Here is a 13,080-nt window from a genome sequence, read left to right as displayed (position 1 = left end):
ACGTGCACTCAGTAAGATTAATTGCACTGCACTTCATCCCAAACAACAGAGAAAATCTTGTTAGACCATCCATGCAATTTTGTTTTATTAATAAAGCCACTTATAGATACTACACAGTTGCATTTGAAGAGTTATCCTGATACTGTCCATGTATGTGGACAGGTATTTTTGTTTCTTTTTGCGTAACTCTGCTCATTAAAGACAGGTAGTGTATCAAAAGCAAAGGTATCCAAAGCAAATAGAATTTCTGAGTCTTGGCTCAGGCAGACACGTCAACATCAACTGAGAAAGACTCTTACCTGGCAAAGGACACCCTAAGATTTCCAGTCTCATACAGATGCTACCTTCTTCGAACCAGGACCGGGGGTTTATACGGATATAGCGTGCAACCAGTGGCACCGGCAACATATTGAGAACTGGGATCTCTTTCTCACTGTTTCCTTCAAAAATCTATGTAGGCCAAACATACGGATATGGCAAGATCAGTTCTTCAAAAAGTCTTTTAGCACTTTCGGTAATAGAAACAAATAAAGTCACCTGGTTGATGGTGGCTCAGGCCAAAACTGGTCTTCAAAGAGCACAATCCCCCCACGCGCCTCACAGAGGGACAAAGGAGCCAGAGCTCCACACCCTCTCTCCAATAAAAAACGCATCTTATGGGCGTGAGATGTCCCCAGGAACCAGCAGACTGATGCTAATAGCCCTTGTGCAGGCCATGCAACAAGAAACATATCTTACGATGGGCAAGACCTCTGCCATGGTGGCATTCACATCCATAGGCAGACACAGGCAGACTTGTCGCATAGGGTATTCTGGGTTCCGCTCTATATGATGTGATTTGCTCTTAAATTTAGTAGGACCACTGAGAGATGTTGCCCTGTAGTCTTATACTGACTAATCTGGCAAATGAAAGCCCTGTGTGGACAGCCCCCACTTTCCCACCTCTGCTTTTCTTCATAAAACGTCTGTTTTGTGATACTCACCACATCTCCAGATTCATTTCTGACAGCAGTCCATGCATGACTGTCATTGCTCACCAGTACTCTGTAAGAGGTCACCCAGTTACTCCTTGAAAAAGACAAAGAGTATCTAAGTTATTTTTTCGTAACTTAGAATGACTGCAGATTGTGTTTAATGTAATAAAGCTTGTAAGACTGCTAGCAATGGAAATCCCAGTTGGCAAAGTCATGTCAACACTTGGCTGAAAAAGTGACATGCAAAACTAGATTGAACAGATAATTATAAAAGCCTAGCACATGGAAGCGAAAAACCAAGATAATATTTGGGGATTCCAGGAAGTGAGGGATTACTGCTCTGCTTCCTTTTTATATGCAGATTTTGGGATGTATGGCTTATGTAGAACAGATGCATCCAGTGTCTGAAAATCTTATATTTTCAGCTACAGAACATGTATTATTCCTGCTGTTATTATCAGACAGGATGGAAAAGAGTAATAAATCCTCTAGGATGAAAAGTCCATGAATTTCAACCAGCAAAATTTCCATTTCTTCCAAGAGCGACTGGAGCCTGCAGTCATTGTTGTATTTGTTAGCAATAGATAGGAACAAAGAGACAATTCGGTTTCTGCACAGCAGAGTCCAATTGATCACATCATTAGTGCACTGCTACAACATCTAGATCAATCTTCAGTAGGCTGATCTTTCTGGTGGCCTGTTATTGGATTTGCAGCAAAACCCCCTTTAATAGAAAAAAGCAAAATCTTCATTCGTACTTAAGTTGTGCCTTGTCTGTATTCAGCTAGAGTAGTATGAGGAGAAATAAAATGCTCCTTCCCATATTCTGAGAGGAGTTAAAACTACGTGGCTTTTACACAGTGTCTGGGCATTCCCCGTGGTAATATGTATACGGCCATGGAGAAGGTAATGCCCTGACTTTCCTCTGACTTTTCTCTCATATTTCTTGGTCTGAAAGGGCAGCAGTAATTTTTTTTTTTCCTAACACCTTCCTGGTTTCAACAGGCAGTGACTTGGAGGAGAGTTGTGGCTTGGAGGTATCTTTGTACTGCAAAGTCAGTCCAGGATGATTAAAGTCTATTTTCATGTATATAAACTGATCGTGCGTAACCAGCAATCCTCTAGAGCAGTCATTCTTGAACACAGGTTCTTAGCTTCTGCACAGTCAGATCGCTGGGAGTGAAACCAGGGTAAGGAAAGTTCTTGGGACTAGAAAGAAGGGGGCAATTTAGGCAGTTACGGGAGAAACAGCAGAGTATATGGATTGGAGATAAGGGAGTACCTGGAAGCACAGACACACCTAAGAAAATCTTCCCCTGGTACTGCACCCACACCAATCCAACTCAGTTTGCTTTTCTTTTAAAATCAACAAATAATATTAGCGAACTGCCTACGAACACACACACACTGACTCCATCGTGCTTATGTTTAAAGGGACAAACTAGCTGTTATGTGCTCACTAAGTCAGGCTTCTAGTGAAGACCAAAAAAGGGGCAGGGGTGGAACAAAAGCAAATTCATCAGCCACAGATCAGCACAAGTTCACCCAGCTTTGCCTCGTACAAAACAGTGACCTTCAAACAATTCCTGAGTCAATGCATGGCAGCAGAAAGTTTATAACTTTAGATTTCCATCTGCTATTTCATTTTCTGAGTAACACTGGTTCCACTTACACAAAAGGTTCAAACTGATGTCCAGACTTACAATGACATCTAAACCCAAAGATTAGGCAACTGTTTAGCAGGACTTCGAAGAGCACTTCTGTGTGTAGTATACTAATACCACGTAAATTTGAGAAAATGACTGAACAATCCCAGCTGTTTTTACATGCTAAACCAGCCCTTTGCAAATCTTTCACCAGCCTTCTTCAATGAATAGATTTTGCCATTCATGTTATTTTAGACAGAAAAATCTTGACTGTTGCCAAGCAGACTGAACTACTGTTGTATTGAAAACTTTAATACATCTATGACTTGTAGCGCACACACTACTTCAACATTTGCTAAACAACTTTAACAAGTTAGCAGCACTCTGAAAATACTAATTGTCTGCCTGTCAGTGGAAGATCTGGGGCAGGGGATTTTCTAGAGATCGTGAAGTGCCATGCTGGCATCTCAAGTCTTTGTAGCTGTAAAGTGATGTACAAGATAAGACAGTGACTTCAGTGTGCTATAAAAGTTTCCACTAACTCTTGTAAAGAACTTTACTTTCTTCCCTCAGCTTCTTTGTGATCATAAGTTGAAGGAAGTAGATTTCCTTCTAGCAAAGATGGAAATTAGGAATTTTGGAAATAGCCAACATCAAAAATCCAGGAGGAGGAAAAATAGCTTTTTCTGATTGAAAAAAAAAAAAAAAAAAAAAGCCAAAACCGAAACCAAAACCAAGCTTGAGAGCAAAACTCATGGTTTCGAAAGTGGGATGTGATGGTGGTAGTGCAAATACTCAGTGCACATAAAATGGTGTTGGGGATTTTTTTGTTTTGTTGGGGGTTTTTTTTGTTTGTTTTTAACATTCTTGGCCATTTTTCAAAATCAGGGTAAATGACCAAATGAGGCAATGTCACAAACCAAATAACGTTGCTTCTGCAGTATTACAGAACATTTTTCACTTCAACTGTACAAATGAGATTACAAGGGCAAATGCAATACTTCTATATTCATTACTCTATACTTGGAAAAGAAATTCAAACAGAATATCACAGTCACATAAAACAAGACAAGAGTAAACATTCTTTATAATTGAGAATTTCGTAAGAAAATTATGGCACTTATAGAAAGTTTTTAAAAGAATCAGCTCATTTTACTGGCATGAGAAAGTATTGCTCTTACACTAATATTTCCAAGCTAGGACATTTATTTAGATACTTTAATTTTCTCACTCCTTACAGTTACTAAAGTTCAAACTTCTCCCAAAGGAAAATATATACTAATCAGTCATACTTTTCCATCATGAGTGGCAACAAGTAACACGCTTTTCAGAGGCAGTCTGCCAATTAAAACACAAATGGGGCTACATCCAGTCTTGTGCACTTGCAGTAGGGAAGGACTACAGAGGGTCACAGGACAAGATAATATATTAGATCACACACCACACCCTGCTAACTGCGTGTGCTTGTAAGGAATAAGCATCCACTTTGCGTTTGTTGAGATGCTAAATAAAACCATCACGGGTGACCAGATCCTTCTCCCACTGGCCCTAAATGCAAAACCATCTTTAGGGGCTTAAATTCTTCACCCTTTCTTCCAACGCCATAAGAAAAACAGCTTCTGTCAGCATTAAGAAAGCTGATGTAAATTCAGATTCCCCTCAGAAATGGCATCTATTGCCTTAAAGTCACATTCTCTGTGCTGGGGAAGGGGAACTCTGCTTGTATTCATGTGTTCAGAGTATCTGGAGAACTAGCAGAAGCCAATGCATAGGGCTTCTTACCAGGCAGACAAATATCTTTAAATTCTATATGTTTCTACAGATACAGACCAGCAGAAGAGCATTCACATACTAAAGCTTCTCAAAACTTGCAGATTTTCTACGCAGGCGCAGCATAGAAGGCTTGATGGAAGCAGATGGGTGTCTGCACATGCTCGAATCAACAGCCAGTCTGTTTACAGTAAGCACAGCGCTTCCTAGAATTGAAGAGTTTAATACATACATGGTGCTCAGTTTGTTCATGTAGACACAGAAATCTAAAGATTTTGGGAAAATTCACCACAGAAACAGGACAGCTAAAGCAAAGTCTTGGCCTAGAAGTAGTACTGGGAAATGTCGTCTGTGCCGTTACCTGATGATGAGAAGATCCATCTCATTGGGTTTGAGATATGCAGACATTAATTTCTGCAGCACATCACATCAAATCTTTTCAGGGCCCTCAACATTGAACAATAAAGCTATCTAAGGAAAGCTGAAAGAAAGCTTGAAAGCTTTCCCTTATTCAGGATGTCCCTACTACTCTTTTAGAGAAGCTCTTCTGAATTCACTGTATAAAATCTCCCTGGCTGCACTATTATATTCCTCAGAAAAAATACAGATATTTGTTGGGTTTAGAGAGTCATGGAGACATCATTCAGGGACAGTCCTATGCCAGCATTCAGAAAAGAGTGTGTTAATTATCGTGCTCTTTCTTGGCAGGAAGCTAGGCAATACAGAAGTTATTGCGTGACAGTGCCTTCAGAAGCATTTGAGGTTACCTCTAGTTCATCACGCGCTAGCACAAAGCACTGCTTACATGACTGCCTCACAGATTTCGTCAATGCTAGAAAAGGATCCCAAGATACAGATTTGACAGGAATCATTTCGATTCAGGCACTTCCCATTAATAATCCTTTTTAAAATTTGTGCCAGCCTTATCTCTTCAGGAGAAACCTATCTGAAAAATCTCAGTATCTATTGCCAACATTAATCAATTCATTTCACAGAAAGTGAATGCAAAGATCAAAATATCATTCAAATTCACTTAACGTGATGGATTTTTTAATTATTATTACTGAGGGTTTTTTTGTCTGTAATGCATTAGCTTTAGACAAGCCTTATTTGAACATCTTCAATGTCAAATTCAGTTTCTTGTGATGCATGGAAATGTCCAGCTTGCTCATTTCCATCTAAAAAAAAGATAAGGTGAGGGATTAAGTGACTTGCCCAAGGACAAAGAAGAAACCTGAATCAAAGTGGAGAATTAAAAGCAGATCTCCTACAGCCTTGGCAGGTTCTTCTCCAGAGAATCAGCTTTTCCTTATCCAACGACATCATCAGGCTACTGAGCATAGGGAAAGACATCAAAACAGCACCAGAACAACAGAATGTCTTTCTGCCTTGCCTTCCCCAATATAATTCGTTTACTTTTCTTTACGTGTATCACGCACACAGATGAACCCCAACTCAGCACCACTCACAGCGAGTGCTAAACGAGAAGCAGTGAAGGGCTGCCAGGCTGTTGGCTGCCCAGCCTCCAGCAGGCGAGCACATCAGCTGAGACTTCTGACTATTTGGGAATGGTTTTATTGTGTTTGTAAGATTTTATGTAAGATTTTAAGGCCAATCTTCTCAATAATGAAAAACTGAAGCAACAAGTGAAATAAATCTGATACTCTTATCCTAGTCTCTAAGGATGCTTTTCCATAGCACTTAAATACCATGATTTGAGATAGATTGGCAAACAAGAGGAAGGCTGGCAGGTGCTGGCCAGCAGAAGCTCAAGCCCACAGTAGCAGAGTTGCTGGGGATGAGACTAGCAAACATTGGCAGAGTTCTCATTAGCATTATCTGCAACAGACCCGGCTCCAGCTAACTATATTATTTTTCTGCTGTCACGATAATCTGATTTATCTGCATTACAAAACCCTAAAATTAATAGAAAATAGAATCAGACAGACACATAGATGTGTATTCTCCAGTAAGATATAAATTGACAAGCCAAAATACTTGAAATAGCAGCATCTCTATACCAAAGAAACACTAGGCAAACCATAGATTAAACTGTACTCATGCAATAAAGTCAGCATGCTGGCAATTAAATGGCTTTCTCCTTGTGAAAGTAATTTGTAGTCTCACACAATTAAATGTAAAACAATTACTATTAATATTCTATAACAACATTTATGTTGATAAAATTTTAAATCACCCACTGCCTAACAGTTTCAAGAGCAAACCAAGTCAAAAAATGCTCAGGCTAACCACAGGTAGCCCAGCAAGTTTTACAAACTAATTAAAATGAATATGATTTAAGAGATGGAGCTTGAGTAGCAAGCAAGGGTATTTTTTTTAATAATTGAAATCTTTGAATGTTTAATTTTTAACATTGCTTCTAGCTGACTTAAATGAATATACTGCTGTGAAATCTGGCTCTTTGGAGGCCCTGTGAAGAAAAGCTCAGGGCCAGAATTTCACTTGCTCAGAATGAATTAGTCAGATTTTTTCAAAGCTCTCTTCTCAGCGGGGAGGAGTTGGGGTTGCAAATGCATTTCTCCCCTAATAGCTGCCACTCACACCCAAGTTTTGACAAGATTTTAATCCCTGACCTTCTGACCTTTCTAGAAAATTCAGTGCCAGCTGTGGGTGCTTCCTTTTGCTGTTGTATATTCACATAGTAACACCTGACGGTGTCAGGCCTCCTGTGTGAGGTCAAAGATTTGATGGTCTTTACACCTGCCATTTCAGGCACTGTGCAAAGGGCACTGCATGTGTTTGAAATTCTTCCTGGACCTGACTTCGCTCTTTTGTATCTTCTATATCTGTTAAACTCAGTCAAGCTGTGATTCCTTTTCTTCTAAACCTCCTTTTGAGATGTTTTTAATTTTCCATTCTTGTTTGTGCCTATCGCACCTTTGCAAATCAGTCACGTATTTGAAGAGAAAAATCTGGACTATATAGGCACTGCCTCACTGTGTCTTTTCATCACCTTCCCGTGAATGTTAAAGTAATGGAAAATGAAAAGCTCTGACAGTAACCAGGAAAATACTGCCATTTGTGTGCAGAGCTGTGAGCACATTCAAAGTAATGCTGAAGGGGCTCACATCTACCAAATGCTCGCAAAGATGTGGCCAAGTGCCGCTCGGTGCGTGCAGGAGGGATGCTGGCTTGGGAAGGCTGCGCAGGGCATGGGTGGAGGTGAAAGGAGCAGCTGCCTGATGTCCCCTAGGTAACCCCTCACACAATCATTCTCGTTGCAACGAGTCATAATGCACATGAAAAATATACAAATCAAGGCTGTGATTAATAAGCATGAGTAATCTCTTGCAGCAGATGCCTGTATTCGTTTGATGTGTCCTTTTCCTAAAGGCTTCAGCTCATATGATGAAAAACTGCCCGTTGCAGTCCCTTCCATGGAGGTTAAAATGCTTTCCTTCCTCTTCTGAGCATCCCCAGTGAGCCTCACTGTGCAAAGCAGGTTGTCTCCACACAACACCCCCCTTTCACAGTTCAGACGAGGCAGGAGCCCTCCTCATGGGGACAGCAGTGACCTGCTCCCTCCCAGCGCTGCACAGTGAGTCACCAAGTCTTCAGCAAAAGTGCCATAACTGGAGCAAGAGCACAGACACATCATACCCGCCACAGAACATCATCAGTTTTGACGTTTTTGTCCAACAAACTTGTGAAAATATAAATACATTTCTCTGTGTGCTGTCAGAACTCCACCTACACAGGATCATCTGAGCTGGTCACACACACCCAGCTCCCCAACACCAGGAGCGGATGGTGAGTGCTCATCGGCAGTGACGAATGCGGTACCAAAATCCTGTGTAGGGCACAAGAATCGAGGTGAAAGATTAACATGGCGCAGGGATGGAAGGAATCAGATGGAGAGCACTCAAGGCTGAAGCTGCCAAAGGCTGACTCTCAGTGCTGCCACAACTGAACACCTGTGAGATGGCTCCACCGAGCCAGAGCTAACAGAAAATATAACTTATTAAGAAAACCAATCATAAATACTAGTATAATATGTAACTAGTGACATTAATATATCAAGGGAGCTTTTTCTACACTGAATTCAAGTTGTTTTATAAATCCTATCACTATACTTGATGCGTGTTCAGTGGATTTGGAACAATTCACCCTACGAGAGTCTGACTTCAGGGAAGTTGTCATAGTCTCTGCAGTCCTGTCACCCAGTCAGGGCAAATAATAGTTTACACTGACTTAATGCACTGTAACAATTCAAGTCAGTACACAGCAGCTGCTTATTTTATGACATGATCTGGATAAAACTTCAAGACATATTCATTGAATTTGCTGAAGTTTCATCAGGGTGTGTTTTCACAGCCTCTGCATGGGGACAGGAGGTACCGTTTTAAAAGTCAGTGCCAAGTATGTCTGTTGTCCTTGTGAGCTGGACAGGATTTAGTTTATTGTACTATGCCTTCAAAAGCAGCATTGGGCTGTTGTATTTTCCCTCTTCTTCACGTGCACAGTGCAAAATTCTGTTTTCACAAATATCTGTAGAAACAACTCAAATACTTATGAGTAACCGCTACTCTGTCCCCAGTGCTAATGCAGTTACACTGAAAGGATTAACACTGTTCTTTATAATCTTATTATTGGAATACCAAAGATGCTGATGTGATTACTCTCTTCATGAAGCCAATCTGACTGCTGAGATCACTGTCTTAATACCATGAATGGCTGACAAATGGGAAGGAAACAAAGATTTTTACCCTCTTGCAAGCTAGGAAGTTTACCACCTTGCAATCCTCACATAGTGGCTGTCCATAAAAGCAAATCTCAGCTCCTGAGATCCACCAGCAAGTATAGCAATAAATTAAAATTTGGAGCAACACATTCATTTTGTGACTAAAGAGCAAGCAGAATATTATACTGCCAAAATTAGAAGCAAGTAAACTACACTGACCTAAATTTATCCTCAACTGTATCTCTGGAAGGTACCCAGCTTGCTACAGACCTACAATTCTCCAAGGACAGTTTGTCAAAAGGGATGCTGGGGGATCATGAAGGGCTACACTGCACGCAGAGAAGGCTGAGGATGAGGGTGTACTATAAAAAAATTGCAAAATTATTCCCCTATTCAATTAGAAATATCTTGTCTTTATCGGAAGCATGATCAGACACAAAATCAAATCTTCTGGATATTTATTATTTGCTGTCCCTACAGAGTAGTACAAGGAGATCCAACAAGTGACACTGTAGGGAGTGTATAACGGTGTCTACTTCAGCTTCTAGTTAAAACTTGGCTTCAACAGTGGAGAACAGGAGCGACCAGTTTAAAAGTGTGTCAGTTTAGAAGAAAGCAAAGTCATTGTAATTATTCATTCCAGCCAGCGACACCACTGATTTGTCATTTGCTCCCACCAACTAACTTTTTAAGCACTGTGCAGGTTTGCAAGGCATATGGACTAACCTCTACCCAAACCAGATGTTGAAAATTGCCCCGTCCCGTCCCTTTTTTTTTTTTACTTAAAGACAAATATCTTGCATAAAAGTAAAAAAATCTTCAATATTTTCATGAGGCTGAAAGTTCTTAAAGAAAAAATACTTGGAAGTAAGTCTATTCTGATTTTTTCTAAAAAATCCAGAGTTTCACTTTGGAATTTGAGCATTATGCAGATATTTCATCTATGTTTTCTTATCGCTGTCATTTTGCTATTTCGTGACATGGAGTGATAGGGCATAATTTAACATGGTTGAACAGTTAATTTTGAAAAAACGCATCAAACCACAAATACATCTTCCTCACTGAAACATTGCATCCTCTTCTAAAAATCAAAACATCCTCTGGGTTGAAACAGTCTGAAGCTTTGTACTACAGTCAGTACACACCGACTCTATTTAGACATGTGGGTTTTCTCTTGATACAAGAGGTGGTGCTGAATTATCAAAAGATCCTTTGGGTTCTGGGAAACATGTTTCCTATGTTGTTTAGATTTTTGCCAAACTGCTAACAGTGATTAATATTTTCTTTCCCTCTGTCAAGGGAGTGCATATTTTAAACTATCACATCATTGCTTTAAATACACGGCACAATTCCACAATGATGCTTCCAGTGTCCCACTCAACAGCCTTGAACAGTTGTTTAAAGACACTTGGTTCATAAAATTGAAAGATGTATTGGCAGCAGTATAAAGAATTACGTACTGTATTTCTCCTCCAAATATGCAGCCATAAATCCTCTTGTAATCCAGCTCTGCCACCATCCACCTCTCAGTGGAGGATGCCACATGCCTTTCTAAAAGGTCACACCACTCACACAACTTTCTTTAGCCTGAAAAGTCAAACAAAACAACTCTGAGAAGAGAAGTCTCTGATGTCCATCTATCAACTACTAGATAATTATAGTGAAACAGTGTGGTTATTGCCCAGTCATCTCCAGATGTCTCAGTTCCTGTAAAGGAACCAATATTCTGCCCACTTTCAAGGTGTTAGCTTTTATTCATATCCACCAACACTTGTAGCGCTTTTGGATGCCTTCAGTATAAAAATCAAAAAGAATTCCTGGTTCTTGCAGCGGGGCATCACTTTATCTGTGAAATTCAACATTTGGAGATTTTCTGGGTAATCTAAGCAGAGTTTGCCATTTACAGTGGCAAGAGTGCTTTGCCATGATTTCAGGTTTCTGAGGAATCACTCAGGTGCCTGAACAGCAACAGCCTTTGAGTCCACGTGGTTGCTTTGACTGGTAAAAGGAAGGACTCCTCAGATTCAGGAGTTTTTGTTCAAAGCCTGGTTTTGCTTGTTTCAGGAGGAAAAAAGAAAAGCAGAAAGATTTGATTTCATATGACTATCACGGAATTCATAGCCAGGCAACTTGAGCACAAAACTAGACTCAAAGTGTTTTTTCTCAAAAAGGAAATGATTAAACAATTCAAGTATTCATTACTAACCAAGCATGGTTTCCTTCTTTCTCTAGTCAGGTCATGTTTTCAAGAGCTGTTTCTGAACCTTGGCCTCTTCCTTCTCAAGGCTCTCATGTGTCAAGCACAAAAGCCCTGGACAGGCGAGCAGAGGCACAGCCGGCAGGGGAAGACAGACAAGAAATAGCAACTTTCCAAGTGAGATGGGGAGAGGAACACCTGAGGTGAAGCCAGTCATGCCAGCATACAGAAAGTGGCAACCCCACACATTTTTGTGTTCTTTGCATTGCTTCAATCATAACCTTCAATTCATCATTGCCTACAAAGCTCCAGAATACCATTAAGCAAGGCTGGATGTGAACAGACCCTCCCTGTGTGGAGTGGGCCATCAGCAAAACCAGACTACAGTTGGCAGTGCTGCTATAAGGGAGTAAATGATTGTTTCCACCACCAGTATACTAGCTCTGGCTACAGCATCAGACATGTAAGCAGAATCAAAGGCCAGACTGCTAATAACTCAAGTGTTGCAGCCCTGCAGTGAAGGGCAAGGTTATTTGAAGCAGGATTCAGCAGGGTGTCCTTGCCTGCCCTTTTTTGTCATTTCACACATCCTCATTAAGTCAGCAGCAGGGAACTAAAGGCACCAGGACAGGTACAAATCTGATCTAGGCAGAAGCTCAGAGAGGACTTTCAGATCAGTAAATTTTTCTGCTTTGTTAAAATTTCTTGTTCAATACAAAGAGGAAAGAGGAAAAAGTTGCTTTTCTGATTCTTTACCACTATCACATAATAGCGTTGGTGAACTTAGCATATAAAAAAAATAAATCAAGACACTAGGATGTATAATGTTGGGAAAATCTCCAAGGCTTAAATAAAAATCTTACCTCGGCTCTCAAGCTTGGCAAGCTTTTGCTTCTAATAGAACACAGATCAAAGGGGTGTTTTTTGGCTCTCCTACGTGAAGTAAGCTTATTCTCCAACATATGTTTCTATTAGTTATGAAAGCACTATATTCTTGTCTCATAAATTCATAAAGTTGGGAAGGTGCCTCAGGTAGCAGAATGGAATCTTTTTTTTACAGACTTTCATATCATCAATAGTCCTTTTTGATACCACCCCAGTCAGTAGTTAAGTGTAAGAGAAGGAAGCTAACAAATCTCCTTCGCTTCTAGTGCCCTTTATAGCAAAACAGTCACAAAACCTGCCCACACCAGTAAAAGTCCTACCAGCCTGTTTCTCCCAGGCTGGCTTACAAAAGGCAATTCACTGCACACAACCCTTGTGACTACAGTGAGGTCATTGTCTCTTGAGTTTGCCACAAGTACCAAAGCTTCCACCTGTGCCTCTGAATCCTACCCAAAGGCAAATTCTGCTTCAACCTCAGGGTCTGTACTGTTGTCTGAATTCAATTTCCCTTTGGGTAGGTCTTCTCCACACTAAGATTTCGTTTTTCCCTTCTTCTCACTTTCTTGACTGCTAGAGGAACTGAGGTAAAAGTCATACTGAGAAGATCATCTTTCAGATGCAACATGATTAACTCAGAAAGGAGCATCTGCCATCTTCCTAGGTATGATGTTCCCAGGTGCTGAGACTCTGGAAACCCCAGGACATCACTCTTGGCCCAGATGAGAGCTGCATACGTCAGCCTAAACTCTTTTGAAAGCGTGAACATCTACTTTGGTACCTCAGGGAGTATCAAGTTATTTTTAAAATCTAAGGACTTACACATGCAGAAGCGGAGCGCAAACATCAGCTACACTGATTTCATCTGTTCAATCTAATGAGGGAACAGACAAAATGAGGTGGACTCCA

The 13,080-nt window shown here is 40.6% G+C and overlaps 1 protein-coding gene across 1 annotated transcript in view; it reads right to left on the bottom strand.

The window, feature by feature from the left end:
• CPXM2 (carboxypeptidase X, M14 family member 2) overlaps positions 1–13,080 on the bottom strand; it is a 76,431-nt gene that overhangs the window by 28,195 nt on the left and 35,156 nt on the right. Inside the window, exons 4-5 of the mRNA XM_086466511.1 lie at positions 984–1,068; positions 300–450 (exon numbers count right to left, since the gene is read on the bottom strand). Coding sequence (XP_086322637.1) covers positions 300–450; positions 984–1,068 — 236 coding nt within the window. The remainder of the gene's footprint in view (positions 1–299; positions 451–983; positions 1,069–13,080) is intronic.

This window comes from Leptosomus discolor, chromosome 6 (genome assembly GCF_034619465.1).
Source record: "Leptosomus discolor isolate bLepDis1 chromosome 6, bLepDis1.hap2, whole genome shotgun sequence".
Taxonomy (NCBI): Eukaryota; Metazoa; Chordata; class Aves; order Leptosomiformes; family Leptosomidae; genus Leptosomus; species Leptosomus discolor.
The sequence above is the reverse complement of the archived record's forward strand: the minus strand, read 5'-3'. Positions and strand labels throughout refer to the sequence as shown.